General features: G+C 37.5%; 1 protein-coding gene across 2 annotated transcripts in view; it reads right to left on the bottom strand.

The window, feature by feature from the left end:
• Nucleotides 1-22,854, bottom strand: part of LRBA (LPS responsive beige-like anchor protein) — a 561,748-nt gene that overhangs the window by 3,220 nt on the left and 535,674 nt on the right. For both annotated transcript variants that reach the window (XM_019722880.3, XM_019722903.3), the window contains exons 53-55: nt 22,168-22,335; nt 6,679-6,780; nt 3,603-3,799 (exon numbers count right to left, since the gene is read on the bottom strand). In XM_019722880.3, coding sequence (XP_019578439.3) covers nt 3,603-3,799; nt 6,679-6,780; nt 22,168-22,335 — 467 coding nt within the window. The remainder of the gene's footprint in view (nt 1-3,602; nt 3,800-6,678; nt 6,781-22,167; nt 22,336-22,854) is intronic.

Here is a 22,854-nt window from a genome sequence, read left to right as displayed (position 1 = left end):
AACTCTTCCTGCTCTACGCATGCCATTTCAGGGGTGCGTCTTGCACACTTGGGACCCCCTTCAGCTGTACTGGGGATGGACTATGCCCCTTCTGTACCGAGGCTGCGTGGACAGTGCTAGCTGACCCCACGTCCCCACAAAGCATTCGGGCTGTGTCCCCAACCGCGCGGGCACCTTCACGAGGCCTGCGGGACTTGACAGCAGTGGGGAAGGCGATGTGGTGGAGAGAGAACTCCAGCTTCTCGGGGGATTAAACCCCAGTGGAAGCATTTTCTTCTTGCCCCAGGGCTGACTGCACCTGCTGGGGGCTGAACAGTAAGTGCAGACATGGAATTTGCACTTCAGTCCTGTAAAACGGGCCAAATGCAGACCACCACCTGTTTTTGTAAGACTTGCTACATCTCTAAAGGTTGAAAAAAGTCAAAAGAATATTTCATGACGTGTGAAAATTACACGAATTCCAAATTTCAGTGGCCATAAACAAGGGTTATTGGGACACGGCCACGCCCATTTGTTGATGGCTCCTTTCACAAAGAATTGCTACAGAACACAGAACCTGCAAAGCCTAAACTATTTATTGTTTGTCCCTTTACAGCAAATGTGTGCCAACTCCTGATATAAATTTAAGGTAACTTCCCTACCGAGCTGATCCTATTACCCCTTCCTTTCCTCTGGCCCTCTTCCCTCCAAATCTTTTCCTAGCATGTTAAGATGCACATTTCCTGTCTTTAGCTAGGTGACATTGGGAATTCTAAAAGTTACTGCAAACACCTGTAATCTTATGTCCACGTGGATGCAGTGTGGGAATGCAGATTGTGCTAACAAGCCAGAGAGAATAAATCCAAGTTCTGAAAAATGGTTTTACACTGATTTATACTCAGTTTCAGTACAGTTGCCTTAAGTCTTTAATCTACCCTTTGACAATTTTTTTTTGAAAACAAGTGCCTTATAGCCATTCAATTCACATTCATATAAATGCCAACTTTTAGTGGTCTCTTAAATATAGCTTACTTTCAAGAACACAAAAAGACATCTAAGAAATAAAACCCATGTGTGGAAGATAGTTACACAGAAGTAGTATTCTCTAAATCTTAACTAAATACAAACAGTAAGATTTTTTTTCAATATAAGTAAAAATCAATAACCTATTCCTCCATTCATTTCACAAATGAGAATCTCTAGGGGGTATCTGGGAACTGCAGTGAAGACTCGAACTAATAATTATTTGCTACACTTATAAAATTCAGCTGATGAAAATCCATTAACCTTCTGGTTGTGGTTCACTTGAATTTTATACTTAAGGCTTTTTACTGGATAAGTGCTATATTAAAACAAATTAAAACCATTAATCTTTAACTCTGTTCTACTAAGGAATCTCTAATCCTAGCTCTGTTTGGAATTACATCAAACCCTGACTTTTAGGACGGGACATTCATCAGCACCCAAAACATGCTCATCAGGCAGACGCCTGCCGAGGTGGAAAATGCTTCTCGGCCTTTCTCGTGAAGGACTTGCCAGATTCCCCTGAAGAGCCAGGTTAACATCTGGACAGCACCCTACCTGCCACCCGAACCAGCATTCACATAGTTCTTAGCTGTACTATGCCTCTCAGCATCCAGGTTGGGTTGACCTAGAGATTTTAAGAGGGCCCCGGGAACATCTTCCTCTCATCCTCTGCAACCCCGTGCTGCACTGGCTTTGAGGAGTGAGGTCCCGGCAGGCCACAGCGCCGGCGAGGAGCACCTCATCCAGCAGGTAAGTAAGAGGTTCTCCAGCAGGTGGCTTTGCTGTCGGGGTCCTCTCCTCCCCTCCCTCCTTTCAACCTTCCCCTCTCCTGTCTTCTCTCTCCTCTCCTTGCTCCATTCTCTCCTTTCTCTTCTCTTGTCCTTTCCTCACCTCTCTCCTCTCTCCACTGTCCTCTCTATACTCCCTCCTCTCCCACCTCAGTTCTCCTTCCCACACTCTCTCCTCTCCTTTCTCCTTCCTATTCTCACCTCTCTTCTTTCTCCCTTCCTATTTTCTTCCTCTCCTCTCTGCACTCCCCTTCTCCTCTGTCTCCCTCCCAGGCAAGCTCCCTAATCACACAGGTGCCACCACTTACAAATTGGTATGATCAAGTGCTGGGGAAAAGCAATGGATTGTTTAAGCCTAAGATCCAGGGGGAAATGTTCCAGAGCGGGGAAAACAAGTGGGCATGAACAGGCTGCAGAAAGCCTCCCGACAGTGCCTCCAGGAACTTCCCCGAGCCTTTGGTACTGACTGACCTGCCACAGAAATTGTTTTAGCCAGCAAGGGATTTCAAATTATTTTACAGATTTATTAGTGTAGCTGACAATATAATCACAAGTCAAAGTGACAGATTATCAACATTATTGTAAAGAAAAGAAGAAAGGATAATCCTCTGATGTGTAGTTGGTTTAAATGAAGTATTATGGGAAGGAAGGGAAAAATAAAAGCAGAGGGAGCCTTTATGGTAGCAGCCGTCAGAATGCAATGGAGAGAACTCAGGGAGAGACGGCGAAAGCCCCTTACTGAATTAAGAAATCAATCCCTGGATAGAGAAGCGGTGAGTGCCCCCAATTTCATCATTGTAATCTATATTTAGGGGTTTCATTCCTTAATGCTGCCTGACCCCTGTATTTACCTGAGAGAAGGGGGTGATCAGACTAGATCTGGGAGAATGTATGTCATCTATCTGCACTAGGTGAAGAATCTCAATGGTGAAAATGTCCAGGCAGAGGCCTCTGCGACCCTCTTCTCCCCCCCCCGCCTCCCATCACATCCTGGGTTCCCTCACTGGACACAATTCACATGCACTCTCAACCCCAACCCGGAAAGTGATAGGAACACCACAGCTTCATTTTACCTTACCTTGCACCAAGAAGTTTGGAGGCGAACCTAGAAAGCATAGCTTCTCCAAAGAGTAATCCCTCCTCTTTTGTTCAACCTCTAATATTAATACTTACAGAGCCCGGGCTTGAAAATGAAGCAAACCCTAGAAGGTGCACTAGCATTACCATTTCTTACAAATCAAAAAGGAAACAAAATGTCTGCCTAATTCACATCATAATTTGAAGCCCCACTCTCTTGGTAAGTTTGGGTCTTGTTATCCACGAAAAAGTCAAGTCTGAAACTAGATACCAATCCTAAATAGTTATAACCCCACCATCCACCTATAAGGAGGAAACTGGCTGCAAAGAGGAGACAGTTTTAGGTGTACTCTGTTGCATTATTTTAGATCTGATACTCAGAAAACAACAATGCCTGGTTATGTTTCTTAGATACAAAAAGAAGCTGAGCAGCGTCACCCAGAATGGCTTCCCACGACTTTATGCAAACATGTGCCGCTGAAGCTCACCCTGGGCCTCACTGGGTGATGTCATGCACAGAATATTCCAGCTGAGCAACGCGATCGGCACAGCTGGGACATGCCATGGCCCATGAGGTGTACAAGCCGCCTCCAAGCGCTACCTGACAATTGTTTTTGTTTTTTTTTCCTGCGTGGAAAAGAGACTCAGCAACTCAACAGAGGTCTCTCCCTCCTCGCTTGTCACACTTGGAGGTAAAAATCTCGACTGCTGTACAGTCTGTAAGGCACTCACCCTTATGTTATCATCTGTTTCCACGGTAGCCTGGAGTTTTCCATTCACGCTGAATGTACAGAAGAAACCATTGTCATAGAATATGACACAATGACCCTCTCTTGAAGCCTGAATGAGTTTCGGTTTCAGGCATTTTTCAGGACCCTCCATAGTTCTTAACAAGTCTCCATTCATGGAATGTATGAGACATGGTCCTTCTGAAAAAGAGAAACAAAAAGCAAAATTCCTTTTTTTAATGGGGACAGATGTGGTCTGAGGCCTGTGCACAGAACAAATAGGATTATAGTTATAGGAAGCCTTAAAAATTATACATCGTATGTAAGTTATTTTGCAAACTTTCCTCTGCACGCTGGTTCTCACCTTTCACTTGGGATAGGAGAAAGCTGAGTCATAAACGTTCAAGTTCACTTCTCTTCAAGAGGCAGAGAGTTACCTTATGAAATTCATTATGCCAAGAGATGATTAAAAACTGCAGGAATTTACAGAGGAACTGGACAGATTTCCAATCCTAGAAGAGCTTCCTGGAGGGCTGCTGGCAGGCGCACGACGACCCTCTCCCCACACCTCACAGGGGCCCTGATGGTGGCGGCTCTGAAGGCCGAAGCACTGCTCCTCCCTCTGCTGCTACTTTATGTGAAAGGAGGTCCCTGGCAGCCCCCCTCTTCACCTCCTCCCAATGAATTCACAGAGCTGCTCCTCCGCTGCTGCCTGAGGCTTAGGCTGACATACTTGAGGACGACGGGGGCACTGCTGAACAGCCTGTACCTGAGTGCCGGCTTCACGCGAAGCAGAGGAGGAGCCGGTAACCCACACCGCCTGTGATGAGTGGGTTCTAAGAGGTGTGTGGGGCGGTAGCTGGAGGATGTGCCTCTCCGCTCTGCAGGCGACGCCACTCATCGCTGCGTGGAAGCTGACCTGTTCCCCACACGAGGACTAAAGCACGCATGCTCCTTTGAAAATAAGGCTCTCAGCTATTTCTTGATCACTCAGGATTTTTAAGTTTTCAGTGTTCCCACATGCAGATAGACAGTCTCCGCACAGTTCCAAGTACGCATGAATTTCCGTTATCACAGTAACAGGACACGCACACCTCACCTTGTGGCCAGCTCTTCAATCCACAAAGCACTATGTAATGTGCATCAGGATAGCTGACCAGCCCCATCACATGCAAAGCCCAGCAGGGAGGGGTCACTGCGTGCCTGTGACTCAGTTCATGCATGGACAGCAAACCAGGTAGTGGTGCCACCTGTCTCCAGGGATAAACCCAGGGGACATTTTACAAAACTGGACACTCAAAAGACGGTACCGTCCAACAAAGATGCAATGCATAAGGAAATGAAATGTGGTAAAACTGAAAGTGAAATTTGAATCGAACATAAGTGGGGTTTTAGAAGAAAGAGCTGCCTGTCGGAATCCTGACATTGCTGAGTGTGCAGGATAAATTAGTGAAGGTGAACTTACTGACATAAATGGGTAAAGTGGTTTTAACAAAACTGGTGATGTCCCAGAAGGGATTCCAGTAAAACCCTTCACATTACAGGAATCCTAGGGGATATTTCAGGACATTTGGAAGCTGATCCAGAGGAGGAGGACAACTGGCCAAGGCATAGAAAAGACTCCCACTCCTGAAGTTACATAAAGAGAAGGCGGCAAGCACTGTTCAAAGCACTATTGATAAGGTTTTCACAAAGAAATAAAATACGTGAACTATCAATATTTCTAATGTTTTACGTTACAGTGTAATAAGTAAATGGGAGTTTTACTATATTTTTCATGTACGTATGTATGTGTGTGCGTGTGTATATAAAGAATTTTTAATGTTTTGACAAAAAAGTTTTTAAAGGTCATGGACCAATCATAAAATTTTCCAATGATTATTAAAATCCTCATGCATTGTTTCAGCTTACATGGTCGTTTTTATGGTCTCGTACCACCGTGCAAAGCTAGGACAGCCTGTAATATGATAGTTCATTTTACGTATCTAATTTGGATCACTTATAGTCCAATAACTCAAGTTAGCTCAGGATATGTGAAATTACTGGGCATAAGAAGGCAAAAATTCCAGATGGTATAGAATTTCTGCTATCCTTACTACTATTTCATTGTTTTGGCCAACTACATTTTTAAACACAGTCCTTGGAATATTTAATAAGTCTTGTTAGCTAGACTAAGTATTATAGTTCAACACACAGAGAAGGTGACTCAAATCCTCTGTGCCCCATCAGAGAAGCCTAACACATGAGGTGACAGTATTGACCTCAACTTAGGGCAGAGGCAGGAGATGGATAGACTATTGCGATGGAATAAGCCATGGGATGGAAACAGCTCTGCTCCCGATCAGATCGTGACCGGTTGCATGTGTTCCTGGAAAGCTTGCGTAGTATCTTTGGCCTACAACTATGATGATGCTACTAGGACAAACCTCCAGGCAGACCGGCTTAATTATCTTTGCACCCCATTCTTGGTGCCATCCTGGCTCCTGCCTCGTCCTGAGATTTGGCAGTTACAGTGGTACCTTGGTTTTCTAACATAATCCGTTCCGGAAGACCGTTGGAGTTCTGAAACATTCAAAAACAGCCGACAGCTAGGCCTCAGGGTCTCGCACTCAGCGGAAACCACGAGACATGTTCGACTTCCGAGGCATGTTCGAAAACTGAAGCATTTACTTCTGCGTGTATGGAGTTCATAAACCGAAATGTTTGTCAACGGAGACGTTCGAAAACTGAGGTACCACTGTACAACCCAGCCAGAGTTCAGAAGAAGAAACGAATCTACAAAGATGTTCCTTGCTCCTGCCTCCCCCTTTAGAGCAATGATGGGAATGTTCCGTATCTGTGCTGCCCAGTATGGCAGCCATTAGTCCCGTGGGAATACCGCGCCCCTGAAATGCGGCGAGTGCCACCATGGAACTGAATTAGTCATTTTATTCATTTGAATTAAACACCCCCCTGTGGCTAATGGCTACCATCACAGACAGCACAGCTGTTGAGAAAAAGGGACCAAATTCATCTTTGGTAACCTGTTACTAGAGGACACCAAACAGGATACACATTTTATGAAAGTGCCACAGATTTACCTTTGGAGCCACTTAACACCAGGCCCAGCTCAGCGCAGACGGCAGCACACGTGATCTCATAGTCGTGGCCTGTCAGAATGGCCCGGGGAGCACTGGTCCCACCTTCAAGGAAACACACAAAAAGAACACATTAATTCAAGGTCATGCGGGGGATTACCTCCCTCTACTCAGCTTAAATAATCAACAACTTGCTCCTAATTCCCAGAATGCCTAAATCTTTTATTTATAGCTTGGGAATGCGTCCAAAAATCCCATTTTTAGGACTAGATCCAAACTATATGCTAGTTTGAAGACCACATGTTGTTAAATTTCTAATCCTTACATGATTATCAAGCAGCAGTGGTTGAAACCTCAGAGTAAAATAAATCAGGAATGTACATTATAAAATGCCTCAGATACTTCCCAAATGCAAATATAAGCCCCTTGATTAGATGATTTATGGATGTATGGCTATAAAAGTAGGGACTAAGCTTGATTCCCATTTCAAAGAGAGGCAGCCGCCTTCTCTGTTCACCCCCCCCCGCCCCCAATTCGGGGGCCTCTGAGACCCCTGTCATAGTGACAGTCTGAAATAGGATTCATGATATTTCAAAGCAGCCCCTCTCTTAAATATCTATTATCTTGACTAAATCTGAGAATATAGTTTTCTATGATTCATTCAAAGAACAAGGAGGAAAAAAAATAAACTCTTAAATGTAGTTCTATTAATAATGCTTGAAAATTAAGGCAGGGGGTAAAGAAGGGAGGACAGAGAAAGAATACCCAAGTCAGGGGGGCTGTTTCAGAGCATTTTCACAGGTAGAAGAAGCCATGCTGTAGCTCAGTCCCAAACTGAAGAGAAAACTGGTCGGCTGATAAGGAACCCACACCAGGTGTGGCCCCAGCAAAGATAAATAAGAACGGGCTTGATTTGTGCCCAGCCACAAGGAGAAACTGAATTCCCTATTTAGCATGAAGGTTGCTATTTTGAGATGAAACTAGTCCTCTATTTTTATAGTCACGAAGGACAAAGACACAAAAAGCACTGGCACTGGCACTAGGGAGCAGGACTGGGTTAGATTTCCTTGACTGGACTGCTTTGAGAGTGTTATTGATACATGATACCGTGTAATCCAAAAAGGGGCAAATGTGCCCAGAAAGTAGGTCACTACCACGAGCTCTGGAATCCCGAGGAAAAGAAGACCTTGTCACCAGAACTCGACACCTGGCCATCCTCAGAACAGTCACACTCTGAGGAGGGAGACCTGGCAGACCAGGGAAAATCCAACAGAAACCTTGGAAAGACCCAAAAATTTAACTCCAAAGCAGTGGTTTTTATGATGGGTAGATGGGTTCTCTGAAATGTGATGCAAAATATATATGCGTGCCTATGTTTTTTCGGGGGGCTGGGGAGGGGAGGAAGGAAAATGGGTTTTCTTGAGTGCACAGCGCTCTGGGACTGCAAACAGGTGAGGGGCCTCTGCTGTGTAGACAGCGGCCCAGTGTCTGTGCTTCCGGCCAGCTTGGTGTCCAGCCAATACACGTAGTGATTACAACGTGTTACTGGAGTACACAGTGCAGGTCTGTGTTCCCACAGTGTCCTTCATGGCTTTTGGTGACTACGGGTACTTCTGAGTGAGGTTTGTGGCAAGGGGCATCGTATCAAACCCTGCACCTCAATGGCTGTCCATGTGCCGCCACACCGTGGGACTGGCCATCGTGCTCAGTGACAAAGGGAGACCACAAAGGACCTGTGCAAAGGAGAAGGGAGAAGGGGAACCAGGGGCTTCGTTTCATTTGATTCAAGGTTTACAAACTTCTTTGGGGAGGGAAACCTACCTTAATCACAAAGTTTACTTGACATTTTCCAAACAAGAAAAAATTTGTCACAAGAGCAACTTTTTTTTCCCCTTAAAAAGTACATGAATTTGGGGACATTTTTAAGGAAAAACAAAACACATCATTTAAGCTGATCTGAACTACTTAATTTTCTGTTAGAAATAAGCCTTGCCACAAAAAAAATTAGAAATAGATCTTGTATTTTTAAAAGTTACCAAGACTTTAGCCCTACTGTGTGGTTTCTCCCGTTCCCAAGATGCTCTACATTCCACAAAAATACCCACAGTATTGGTTTTGAAATTAGTATCTCACTATATCTATTGACAACTTTTTAAAAATCAAGAATTAAAATCAATATCTAAGTCATACATTTTCAGTGGTTGTTCCTTTTATGTTTTTGTAAGTTACTACTTTATGGGAGGGTGAGATTTGTGTTTTAACTTCAATTGTCTTGGAATTCCTCAGTGGGAAATGAAGGTTTGAAGGAAAACTGAAGGCAACTGAAAATCTAAGTGTAAGCCAACGTAAACACAAGACAGATGGATAACAGCAGACCCAGAGCACACTGTCACTTAAGCATGTCACTGCTAACTTTTTGTTCTCTAGATCTAAGGATATCTTCTCAGGAATATGGGGAGGAAATGAAAATGTTGTTGTCAAGTGTATTTCTGTAATGTAAAGGAAATGAAATACTGAGAATTTTGTACGACTATAAAGGTAGACTTAGGAAGCCTCATGATTAACTCCATAAAGTGGGTTAACATATAGCATTCTTTTCTGTAAACTCACAATTAAAATTTTTATAGATGTGCTTTATTGCAAAATGCTAGTTTCCAATAATCCACACTGTACTAATCATTTTTCCCTCCACAAATCACACACACACAAATAACACACACACACAAATAACACACACACAAATAACACACACACACACACACACACAATTTCAAAGCTGGAACAAGATTTTTCTTTTCCTAGGGCCTGATCTCTAAATAAAGAACCGTTCAATGCTAAAACTTTGGCTTCAAAGTTTGGCAAAACGTTCTTTAACCCAGGAAGCAGGTTAGACAGTTCAGGAAATAGAGGGGGGGAAAAAAAGGAAGGAAAGAAAAAAGAAAAACAACAAATTAAAAGCATAAGGGTAGACTTATGATCACTGGGTTCTTTTCAGGTTACTAGTTTCACAAACACTCACTGGATTTCCAGTAAAAAGATTGTGCTGCTCAACTCCACCCCCGCTCCTTTTAGGGAATTCACATTAATGGCTTTTCAAAATCCATGTATAGAAGACAAGGAGAGGGATCCTCGCCTCTAAGAAAAGCTGTTCCCAGGCTTGTTTAAAGACTGGCCTTTCTATTCCTTATGATCTGCTGTGTAAATTGAATATTCCTTTTTTCCCCCATCAAAAAATCTGTTTAAAATAAATACTTGTTGGATTTTTCATAAACGCCAAGCAACCACGTTTTAAATATTAATATTTCCCAATTCCAGATAGAATTATATGATATGGGATTTAAACCCAACAGGTCCAAATTGTTTAAGTTCGACAGATATTTTGGGAACCACTTTCAAACAACGAAGGGTAGAGGGCATGATCGGAGGTAGAACCAGACCTGACATGTGGGTCACAGAATCCACAGAATCTAGTTCTTTCTCTGTAGCTACATGGTTATACATCATCCTGCATCACAGAACCCAAGCAATGACCTCTCCCAGAACGGAAAGGCAAAATCCCTACATATCGGTATGTATTTGTTTGGAAAGCCTAGAAACAAATCTAAGAACCATATAACGCATTCTTATTGCAGCCCTCACCTAAATCTGTCCCTCCCAACAACTTGGCAGCCCATGGAGTTAATACCTAGGGGGTAAAATCAGCTCAAAGAAGACAATACTGGCCATGTATTACTTTTTAAAGACCCCACAGCTATCACCATCTCTCACTGAATTCTCTAAACCAAATAAAGAGCAAGGGGAAAAAAAAGTCATCTCAAAAATAACAGGACCATTCTTTGATAAAAATTTGCAATAGTTAATGGTTACAGAAATTCTTTACTTTTGCTTTCTGAGATACTAGGATCTACCAAAAGCTAGATCATAAAGCAGAACAGATTCCCTTAAGAACCTTTGAAAGTCTTAGTGCTTGAAAAATCGCCATGGCTTTCAATACAGCTGAGAGAAAAATTTATCTTGCTGCTAGTTTAAGGGGCTACACTTCAAACTCATCTTAAAGAAAAATAAAAAGAGAAAGAGGATAGACTCTTGGACTGCTTTGAAAAGCGTGAGTAATTACTTCAAAGGAAAGGGTTCTTTGTCCGGAGAGCAGGTTTATGACTACTGATGCAAATCCTAACCCAAGGCTGAAAAGGATACTCAGTGCATCTTTATGGATGGCCTTAAAGAAAGATGAACAAGTCAAAGGAGATTAAAGACAGCCCAAATCCTGCCACGAATACCAGGACACACCAGTTCTTACAGATGTGGTCTTCTCAATACAAAATACTGAATATCAGCACTAACTTACAGACACTGTTATAACAACCCAACTGACATTTAAGCAGCACACGATCTCCTCCATAAATACCCATTTAGCATTTACATTGGACCTATGTTTTAAAATATTAGGTGAACTGTTTTGTGCATTCGTCAGAATAACAAGTGCTTTTATTAAATGTGTTTCTTTGGTGCCCTCATAACACTAAGTGTATTTGTCCATCAAATGAATTCTAAATCACTTAAAGTTATACCTGAAAGAAGAGAAGAGGAAACAGTAATTTTTCTAGTATCCTGTTCATAAATATCCAATGAGAAAAATATTTCAAGAGAGCTGTCTCCATTAAGGCAAAGGGGATTAATAATCCAGGTAAAAATAGACCTGACACACATTTCTGGCAAATTTTGAGTTACATTTTTAAAAAATGAATAAAGTTCTTGGTATTTTTGGCACCATCTCCTCAGTCTTATAAAAATTAAATTACCTTAAAATGCATTGCTAAGTTCTCATTAGCAGTTTAAATATGTTATTAGCAGAGAGAGAATCCCTTTCATCCACTCACCATTTTTTTTCATACCATCTATTATGAAATGAAGTGCAGCTCAACATTTCCCTATTCTTAGTTTTGTAGAAATAAAATTCTTCCAATTAAGACTAGTTTAGAAGATTCCTGGGCCAGAAGCTAACATTTCCCATGTGTTTACTCATTCCTTTACTTAATAACATTTATTGGGTATATATAATGTGCAATGCACTGTGGAAACAGGGAGGGGGGCGATCAAATATGGCCTGTATTTGTAAATGACTTGATTTTAAATGGTCATTGGATCGGGTTTAAATGACTCTCCTATAAATCTGCCAATTATAAATAGAATTGGAAAGGTCAAAATGTTGTATTGACTATTTATTACAGAAGTCCAAACTATCTATTACAACTTAATTTGTATACAAAATGAATATTTAACATCAATTTAAAAAGTCCTCAGATAAAAACAACTGATACAATTTTTCACATTAGTAAAATCTATTACCATCTGACCTCTTAGAGAGGTAAAATAAAATAGGAAACCTGGCTTTGTTTAAAAAAGTAATTTTAATAGAATACTCATTTTGAAAGAAAATTTAAGTTTAAGAACCTAAATACATAATTTAGTTACTAAGTATATGTAGATATTTTAAAATATCTAAGTATTGTACATTTTATGCCAATCATTTCCTAACAATGGATACTTCTGTTTTGCACATGCCTTTTGTTCCATTTTAGTTACATTTTGATTACTACAAAATATTCATTGTGGAAAAAAAAAATCATGCAAAAACTGAATACTAAGCTTTCTCTTGTGGCTCCCCATAATGGTAAAGCAAGAAAGGAAATGACTTTTCTGAAGCGGAAATGAGGTCAGCTGTTAAATGTTTGTTAAACCTGTCTCATTAACTTCCTAATTTTTCAGTGGGAATTATAACAATATGTTTTAATTGTGCAATGAGAAACTATTTTAAATTTGTCCTATTCATTCTGTCTCCACCAACCCTTCCCCTCCTCTCCATTCATCATGGTCTCTGGTAAAAAACATGCTAATTTGGTTAAACATAGACACAGAAAACAAGCCATAGCTGCATTCAGGCTGTGGCAACCATCAGGTAGTACATTTTGGTAGCTTCCTCTTCCAAATAATATTAGAATTATTAATGCAAGACGAAGTTGGTATGAAAACCAATGATAAGTTCTTGGTTTATAATCTTTCTCCTCCTCTATGATATATATTAATAGTATAGTTACATTATATATGAAATATACAGTTTATGACAATGGAATCATCCTCTAAGATTACATTACAAAATGGGTTTGTATAGGTTTGTACCTATAATTGTATAAAGTATAAATGTGTAATATTTAAAAAGTACAAAATCCTATCATGACATATACTTTCATAAGGACTCAGTATAACAAAATTATCTCTATACTGTCCTTTGCAAATACTAAGAGTGCTTTAGTGATCGGGTTGCATCAAATTCTCTACAGCCAATAGTCCAATTAAATTAAACTGAAAGTGCAGTGCAGTTTAGTGCTGATGACTGGTGCCTCTGGCCTAGAGTGCCTGAGTTTGAATCTAGGCTCCAGCATTCACCTACCCGGGGCAAGTTCTCATAGTTCTAGTGAGATCTGGGAGTTGCAAGGCCCAGGGCAGAAAGTCAAGGCACATTTTATCATCTCTCTGTGCTTCAGCTATAAACAAGGATAGCAGTAGTGACTGTACAGGACTACTGTGAGAATGAATGAGCGACTGTGCAAAGTGCTTAGAATGGTGCCTGGCATGTCGTGAGCACTCAGTAAGCATCATCTAGGAGTAGTCGTAGTAGTCATAATAGTCATAATAGTAGTAGCAACAGCAGCAGTAGGAGAATGATGCATATTTTCACCCAATGTTGTAGACACTCCTTTCAGCAAAAGTATAGTATCTGTATGCTGCATAAATGCCAATTAGTGATGGTCCTCATTATTTTTGTTTTTTGTCGAGGAGAAAACATAGCTTATTATCTAGAAATTATACTTTGATTTCCCCTGTTCCTTCTTTTCTTAGACTTTCCAACCTCCCTTAACAATCCATATAAATTCTGATACAGCTACTAGCACCTAGAAGCCTAGAGCTGGAAGTGAAGGTACATTACAATAATTAGGTGTCTCTCTCCCCTCAAATAAAGTATCTTTATTGTCTCTGATTATCAAAGCAATACATATGTATCATAAAGCATTAAGATAATTTAATAAATTATAAATTATAAAATGAAAAACTGCCTCCAAATTCCACTCTCTATAAATAAGCATTGCTAACATTTTGCTGGCTATTATTCCAGACTTTTTTCTATGCACCAATATACATAGAATATATAAGGTATATATATATATATACAGATATAGATATTTAGAATACATCATATTATACATGTAGTTTGGTGAACTTTTATGCTTACCAATAAAGAGAACATATCCTGCCATGTCAATATCACAAATCCAAATACATTAATGGCTGTACAGTATTTCATTATGTGGACATATCAAACTGAGCTAATGTACTTTTTCTTACTACTTTCTTGAGACTTCATTTTCGATTCCCCATAGAGGGGCTTGTCTTGGGCTCTAATTCATTGATAGCTCTTACAGCTGCATATGGGTGCCTAGTAACATAAACATTATAAAATTCTGCCTCCAATAAAAAAATGCAGCTAGTTAGAACAGTTATTGAAATTAAATCTTATTCGTATTTGTTGACATGCAATATAATGATTTTTATGAATAGTAATTAAAATTAAAAACTATTTTTATCTATCCTAAATACGCAAGTCACACAAAATTCTTTGTAATATGTCTTCCTGAACATTTTTAAGGTTCGTTTGTTAAAGATATGTAAGTAAGGCACGAGTGAAAACTACAGAGGGTTTTCACAACTTTGGTTTTAAAAACATCCTGGGTTTGACACCAAAAGCAAAGGCAACTAAAGTAAAAAATAAATAAATGGGGCTAAATCAAATAAAAAATCTCCTGCACAGCAAAGGAAACTGTCAACAAAATGAATAAATAACCTATGGGATGGAGAAAATATTTGTAAATCATGTATCTGATAAGGGATTAATATTAAAAAAAATATAAAGAACTCATACAACTCAATAGCAAAAAATCAATCTGATTAAAAAAATGAGTAGAGGATCTGAATAGACATTTTTGCAGAGCACATACAAATGAGCAACAGGTACATGAAAAGATGCTCAACATCACTTATCATCAGAGAAACGCAAATCAAAACCACAATGAGATATCACCGCACACTTGTCAGAACGGCTGTCATCAACAAGACATAACCAGTAGCTGCAAGGATGTGGAGAAAAGGGAACCCTTCTGCACTGTTGGTGTGAATGCAAATTGGTGCAACCAATATGAAAACCAGTATGGAAGTTCCTCAAAAAATTAAAAATAGAACTACCTTATGATCTAGCGATCCCTCTTCTTGGTATTTATCCAAAGGAAACAAAGACACTAATTTGAAAAGATATCTGCACCCCCATGTTCATTGCAGCATTATTTACAACAGCCAGGATATGGATGGATGAATGGATACAGACTATGTGTTGTGTATGTGTATATATATATATATATAATATATATGTGTATATATATATATATATATGTGTATATATATATAATATATATGTGTATATATATATATATAATATATATATATATATTATATATATATATATATAATATATATGTGTATGTGTATATATATATATATAATATATATGTATATATATATACACTATATATATATATGTATTGTGTGTGTATATATATATAATAGAATATTGTGCAGTCAGAAAGAAAGAGAAAGAAAGAAAGACAGAAAGAAAGAAAGAAAGAAAGAAAGAAAGAAAGAAAGAAAGAAAGAAAGAAAAGAAAGAAAGAAAGAAAGAAAGAAAGAAAGAAGAAAAGAAAGGAAGAATAAAAATCCTGCCATTTGAGACAACATGGACAGACAATGAGGGCATTATGTTGAGATAAGCCAAGCCACACAGAGAAGGTTGCACTTATTGGTGGTTGCTAAAGGTGGGGGCTGAGGAAACAGGTGAAGTGGTCAAAAGGTACAAACTTCCACTTATAGAATAAATATGTCCTGGGGATGTAATGTGCAGCATGGTGACTATAGTTAATCATATATGTGAAAGTTGCTAAGAGAGTAGATCTTAAAAATTTTCATGACAGGAAAAAAATTTGTAACTATGTGTGGTGATGGATGTTTACCAGACATATTGCGGTGGTCATTTTGCAATACATACATATATCGGATCATTTTATTGCACAACTGAAACTAATATAGTTATATGTTAATTCTCTCTCAATTAAAAAAAAATCCTGACTCCACTCACTTCAAGGAAATAAAGCAACCTCTCAGTTGTAGAAAGTTACAAACTATATCAAAGCTAAAAAGCTCAACAGTCATGAAGCCCTAAGCCATGAGAGGCAGTAAGACTTCTTAGGATTCTTTTTTTCCTGTATAAAAACACTTCAAATCCCAAATCTGAAGTCTGACTCAATCTATTTGAATGTGAAAAAAAAAAAAAAAAAGATAGGGCAATTGTTGCTTTTAAAAGAAATCAATAGAGGCATTTAAGTAGTTAATATCATAAAAAAATGGGTCTCTTTTAATCAATTCTCAGAAATATCTAAAGTACAATATGAGGTACATATGCACAAAGCTGTCACATAATTTCTCTAATGAAGCCAACTTTTTGGAAGGTGGTAAAATCAGTCTAATATGTTTTTCCAGGAGGTATTAATTAAATGTATCCTTAGTACCTCCACAATGTCACACACACACACACACACACGCACTTACACAATATTCTAAAAGCAAAAGAATCCTGCTTTTAGGCTTATAAAAGGGGAGAGAGGAAGTAGCCTGTGCTTTCAGAGTATATTCAGTCTCAAATTAAATGAAAGAAGACATTCAAAATTTTCTTTCAGAGCCTGTACAACGATACTTAGTTGACTAAAGGGAATCTGTACCTTCTGAGATTAATTCCAGCATTTGTTTGAAATTAAATTTCCTATGTGACCCTAAAGTACTAGACAAAAACTTTCTTTGGTGTGGCACTATGAAAGTCTACATACGAAGACACTCAGTTTCAATTTGAGGGCATAAATCATCAGTTCTTCTGTTCATATTTATATGGCCATAGCCTACGGGCTGAATGGTATAGTCATTTTTCTCTGCAACTAAACAAGGTAAATAAATGTGATATATTGGCACATCACCCCACCACTCTGCATATGGTGCACATTAAGGTTGTATTCATTTGCCATATGAATATAATTCCTTTTACCACATCTACTATTAGTTACAAGCAGTAAATACAGAGTTGTTTTGCTGGACCTTGAGGGCCTGCATTACATCATGGAGCACTAAACATCCTGGACCTTCTGGAGAATTTCATAGATGTAGTTTTAATGTCACCTGAACTCGAACACTGCCAACATATTGTTTCAAACCCTACTTGATGAATTCTTCAAGGGGAAAAAAAATACAGGGCAATCTTAGTGTTAGTGCAGCAGTGCACACCAAAAATGGGAGCACAGGGAAAGCTCTTGATGAGATACGTACAAGAACTCATGTTCCTGACAAATAATCAGATCAAGAGTCATATCCCAGGTATAAGAAGGCTACTACTTGTTATAAGCATTGCTTTCAGATTCAGAATTTAGGGAACATACGGAATCTAAAGCTAAAATGTTATCCAAACAATTCTCTCCAGTTGTAGCTGACTAAAGACCTACAATCAATAAGAGAAGACTTTAATCTCAGGATAAACTGTGATGCTTTGTCTCATTAGGCATATATTGTGCTTTCTTCTTCCTTAAAATATTTATTATAAAATCCCAAATCCAGGTTAGTATAAAAGGGACAAAAGAAGGAAGAAAGTGATTTCTTTTACAGACTCTACGGTTCAACACAAAGGTACGTATCTTGACATTTGTGACCCATAAATAATACATCGCAGGCAATTAAAAACAAGGTACACCTGTCTTATCAAGTAACTGATTTTCAAATTTACCAACATTAAGTCCCCAAATGCATCCAGCAGATGGTGCTCTAGGACACCTACTTCAGGAGAGTAATACTGTTTGTGTTACATCCACCTTATTTTGGCAAGACAAAGAATAAGGATTTATCAGTCACTCAGTAAAACCTATTAGGCTTTATGATAAGAACATAATTCCTAAATATGTGCACAAAAAATATACATATGCATAAGACATGCGCACAGAGGCAACCAGTAAATAATTCACCTGGACATATTATGATACTACTTTTCTTACAGAGTTGATGAGTGGTCTATGCATATCAGTGGTATTTATAGTCCTATGGCAAGATCATTCTAAATTCATTAAAAAAAAATTTAGAATGCCTTAAAGTTAGAATTCATTTTTAATTATAGCAGGAATGTCTCATTAGGGTGATACTAGTAAAATTAACAACAGTAGGATTTATGGTAATGACTTAAATGATTGATGAGAGTATAACAAAATGAAGTTTTAGACGGAGAAAAAAAGCAGGGCCGCTATGGCATACAGTACTTTAAAAAACAGCTCTGTGGTCTGTGAGTGTTAGCCTTATGGTTAATAAAAACTTCTTTCTAATTAACGGTGCTGAAATATTCTTAAAGAACAGAATCCTGGTGTTATGAAAAAAAAAGTTAGTTTCTTTTTTTTTTTTTTTCAGTAGACGCCATTCCCATAAAGGAGAAAGCTGACATAGATTAGCATGTCTGATTGCAAAGAGGAAAAAAAAAATGCCACCTTTCAATCAAATCAAAAACAGAATGTGAGAATGGAAAACTACTTTACTGAAACACCACACACACAAATCTATGCATCACCCTCACAGTCAGCAACCATTTGCTTCCAAAGGTAATCAACTGTGGCTTAACAGAAAATTATTCAGATACCTAAAAATTCTGAAGTACTTGCTTGTAAAAGCTTAATAAGCATTTAATTTTAACTTTAAGGTCTATTAATACAACATAAAAATAGTGGATAAATATTTTGTACATTTTTATCTTGCTTATAAGATCATTTCAAAGTTTTAAAGTATTTAAATGTCAATCGAATACACTGGGAAACATTTTCTCTAAAATTTGGAAATATACACTCTGGATAGCCTTATTCTGAAGGAAAAATGAATATTTCAGGAAAAGCATTTTGGTGTACAAGATTCAGTCCTAAAACATACAGAGTACTCAGGCAAACAGAGATATACCTCCATGTGGGAAACACTTTTCATTGAAATGTTCTTGGTTGATTTTATTTTTACAAATTCACTAAATGGATTCCTATCTTAATGTTTTTTCTCATTGAGAAAAATTGAATTTTCAGGAGATAAAAATCACAGGACAATAAAGTCCAAACTGCAAACCTTTCTGTTATACAGAAAAACAAGACTTTTGCCACATAATGTAGGCAAATCTCATAGAACGTGTGCATCCTTTCATAAGCTCCACTATATATAAGTATATAAGCTACACTATATATATAAATAGATTTCATCCAAATAGAATTAGCGTGATTTTTGCTCAAACAATGTGCATATTATTGGATAACATGATTTAAAAAAAAATAGTAATGAAGCTATCAATTTTACATACAGCCCTAAGATTTGTAGAAAATGGTGTAGGCTTATCACCCTAGCAAGTAAAATTACTAGCTTATTCTCAAGATTTTTGAAATAAAAAAACGAAATACTGGAATGAGTCCCTATGAGATGCACAAAAAACAGCCCTAGTTTTCTTTAATTTACCTATTTTCCCTTCAAGGAAGAAAAACATCTAAATTCAAAAATTTAAGTTGAGGCATGTGTGTATTTATGGACCACTTTGCAATTACATATATAAAAGCCTAACCATTTCTTAAAGGTCATTTATACTGCATCCCCCAGATACAATACAGGAATAAGCATAGCCTAAAAGTCATCTGAAAAGCTCTGACTTGAGCGGCTGCATCGTGGAGCCATCAATGAGCCAGAGGCTTATAAAATCCGAACCAGCTTGCATGAATTTTTAAAACACACAGTAAAAAAAGAAAAAAAAAAAATGTATTTTTATGTCATTTTGTTTTGAAAATCTTAGACTGGCTTGTTTATTTTTCTTCTATAACATGTGGAAATTCTCATTATATGAAAAAGTGTCTTTTTGTCTTTCTCTCCGATTCACCCTTCAAAGCAAAAGCAAAATTAAATTGGGACATCAGATGTTAGAAAAGGGCCAGAAAGGACGGGGTTCACTTTGAGAAAGGTAATTTAATTTAGTCAAGAAACATTACAAAATGTATTAGAAAATTTGCTAGAATGTTTATAGATGTGCTGTTATGTTATCCTTTTATTTTTTCCTTCCCATTACCAGCACTACTAGCAGTTAATATCCACCGTACTGCAGACAATGAGAGGGTATAGATGAAGTGCTTTATGAAAAATACAACATTATAATATACACGCTAATGCCAAAAAAATGGTGTTTGTGTGGTGATTTATTTGCTCTTACCACCCAGTGCTTCTGATAACACCTTAAGTCAGTTACTATTGTTGCTTTCATTTTGCAGACAAGACAGAAGGAACACAGCAAAACTCAGAACTTACATTTGTTTTACTGCAAACTCCCGAATTTCGTTAATCCTACTTAATTCATTTTTTTAAAGAGGACATGCATGTAAAAATCATCTCTAGGGTAATTCAGAAGGTATTTAAATACGTATAAATATATTGTTCCCTTCTGGAAACGCTGAATATTTCTAGTTTTAAAATATACTTAATTTTGTGAAACGTAATAAAAATTACGTGTAAATGTAGTTAATAAGCCTTTATGCACATCGGTAATGACATATAGAACATGATTAGGTTAAAGTAAGTAAAAAAACAAACAAAAAATTTCTTTTCTTGTGTTTGGATTGCTATATGTGCATGAAACATCATACACTTTTTTAAGGCAAGTGAGAGTTCTTCCTAAATATTTTCAGATGACTAACAAAATGGTATATTGATTATGTCAAATGTAGGTTTGTCGGCGATAATTTTGTGAATCTTGATAACGAGGTTTACAGACACAGGAAAAAAAAAGAAATTCAAAGTAGTCACTCATCCTAAAAGGCCAGAAAGGAAAATGAGCAGAATGTAAGGGCCCATAATGAAAAGAACGTGAAGTACTTTTTAAAAGAATGTGAAAAACAAAATCCCCAAAGTTTATATATTTTACAATTTTTATCATAATTACACGTAAAATGGCTATATCTGTGCAAATATGTAAAATACAGATATGTACACACTATCTCCCCAGATAGACACACACTAAAGTTTGATCCGATCACAAAGACTGTATTACCCATAGCGTTGCAGCCTTAAAAGTTATTTTTCATATTCTATTTGTATAGCAAATTATCTGTGCTTTGATTAAAATAAGAAATATATAGCAGAGGTTCGCTGAATAAAAATTATGTTTACACACCACATCAAACAAAATACAGAGAAGAAACAGCTTGATGAAATAACTTTGCACATGCTTTTTAAATTGTACTGCCTTTCGACTACATTTTTTAAAAAGGTTTCACTTTCATACAAATATTATACATTTAATAAAGCACAACTTTATTAAGAAGTCAATTCAAAATATGATAGACTTAAACATATTCAGACTGTTTCCTAGTTTGGGGCTGAGTGACAGAAGTATGTGCCACAGCCTTCAGGTAAAGTAATCAGGAACAACACGATCCTTCCTTAACCAAATACATTGCAACTTGCTTTAAATTAAGAAACTGTAAATATTTAAGAGCAGTTAAAAACCTCTACCTTATGAAGTAAAAATCTAAAGCTATTCTTGCAGGAACTCTTCAGTGTTGTCATAATCATTTTAATTAAATTCTCATTTTTCAGGTGGTCCCTTTAATTGTTTTTTCCTACTTCTTAATGTGTTTTTCTAAAGCCATTTCTTTTCTGCAGCTGTGTGCGATTGGTTTTAATGGTAGCTGCTTCCTTTTTTGCCTTCTGTGAATTACAATTTTAAATGGTTACACATTTTTTGTTTTACTGCCTTCAGCATAGTTTCATAAAGATGTTTAAGGCTGTTGGTGAACATTTTCATTTCCCATCTGAAAAACCAAGACTAAATTTGAATATTCCATATTGGCCTTTTATGACCTGCTTTATCTTTTCATATGTAAATGAAAGCATATTTTTTTTATAAAGACTCATTTGTTTCCATGAAATTATAATGTTTTTGCTCTTTTAAAATATGAATTCAATAAACAAGATGTGATTGCTCTTTTATGTTATATCTTATTGTTCGTGAATGAAACACCTCTATTTTATGTGATGACAGCTATTTCCAATGAAGAACTAGCATTTTCAGATCATAAGAATAACGTATAACATGAAAAATGTGCTTGGATTTGAATGATCAGTGGTCACAAAATGTCAGTAACAAGGCTATCTAGACCTTTCTTTAATTATAACTAAGACATTAAAACTACTTGATAATTCAGTTTCACTTTCATCATGATGAAAAAGATAACTTCAATGCAAAATGTTATAACGTATCACTTGCAAAAGTTTACTTATAAAATAAATTGTACTCACTGCCTGGGTTATCTCCAATCCCACTGGTTTTTCCATTCCAGTACCAGAGCAGAAGGGTTGCATCACGTGACCCTGAGAGAATGTAGCAATTTCCTCCAATGTACGACTCAGAGCGAGTGAGGCAAGTGACAACATCCCAATGGCCAAACACCACTTGGATCAATTTTCCTGAAATACAAAACAATTTTCTTTAAAATTGCTACTAAAAAGACATTCCAGTGACCATTTAACTTACGAGATAATAAAGCCATATTAACTCAGATTCTGATAATTCAGACTTTACAATAAAATTTGATCTGGTCCAACCTAAGAGTTTTCTTTGAATAGTACACACACACACACACACACACACACACACACACACACCAACTGAACAGTGATAATAACATTTTTGAAAGGCAAAAACTATTTCAACTCAAATAATATTTAAGGACCCTGACACTGTATCATTATACATGGATACTACAAATTACAAATGAATCATATCTACTGACAAAAGCAGGCCCAGGAGAATACTTATTTGGAACCATTTCTTAAATTACTCAAAATTGTTTTTTAAGTGATTCAAAACCATGCAAAACTTAGTTGCCTTTCTGTAAGTACTGTACCATTCAGACTTTACTAATACAAACCCATCTCTGAATTAGTAAAGGTTTAATGCATTTTTTCATCTTCTCCTTTTTTAGG

This window comes from Rhinolophus sinicus, chromosome 15 (assembly GCF_057876585.1).
Source record: "Rhinolophus sinicus isolate RSI-liver-muscle chromosome 15, RSI-T2T, whole genome shotgun sequence".
NCBI classification, from domain to species: Eukaryota; Metazoa; Chordata; class Mammalia; order Chiroptera; family Rhinolophidae; genus Rhinolophus; species Rhinolophus sinicus.
Note: the sequence above shows the minus strand (reverse complement) of the source record. Positions and strands in the feature narration are given on the sequence as shown.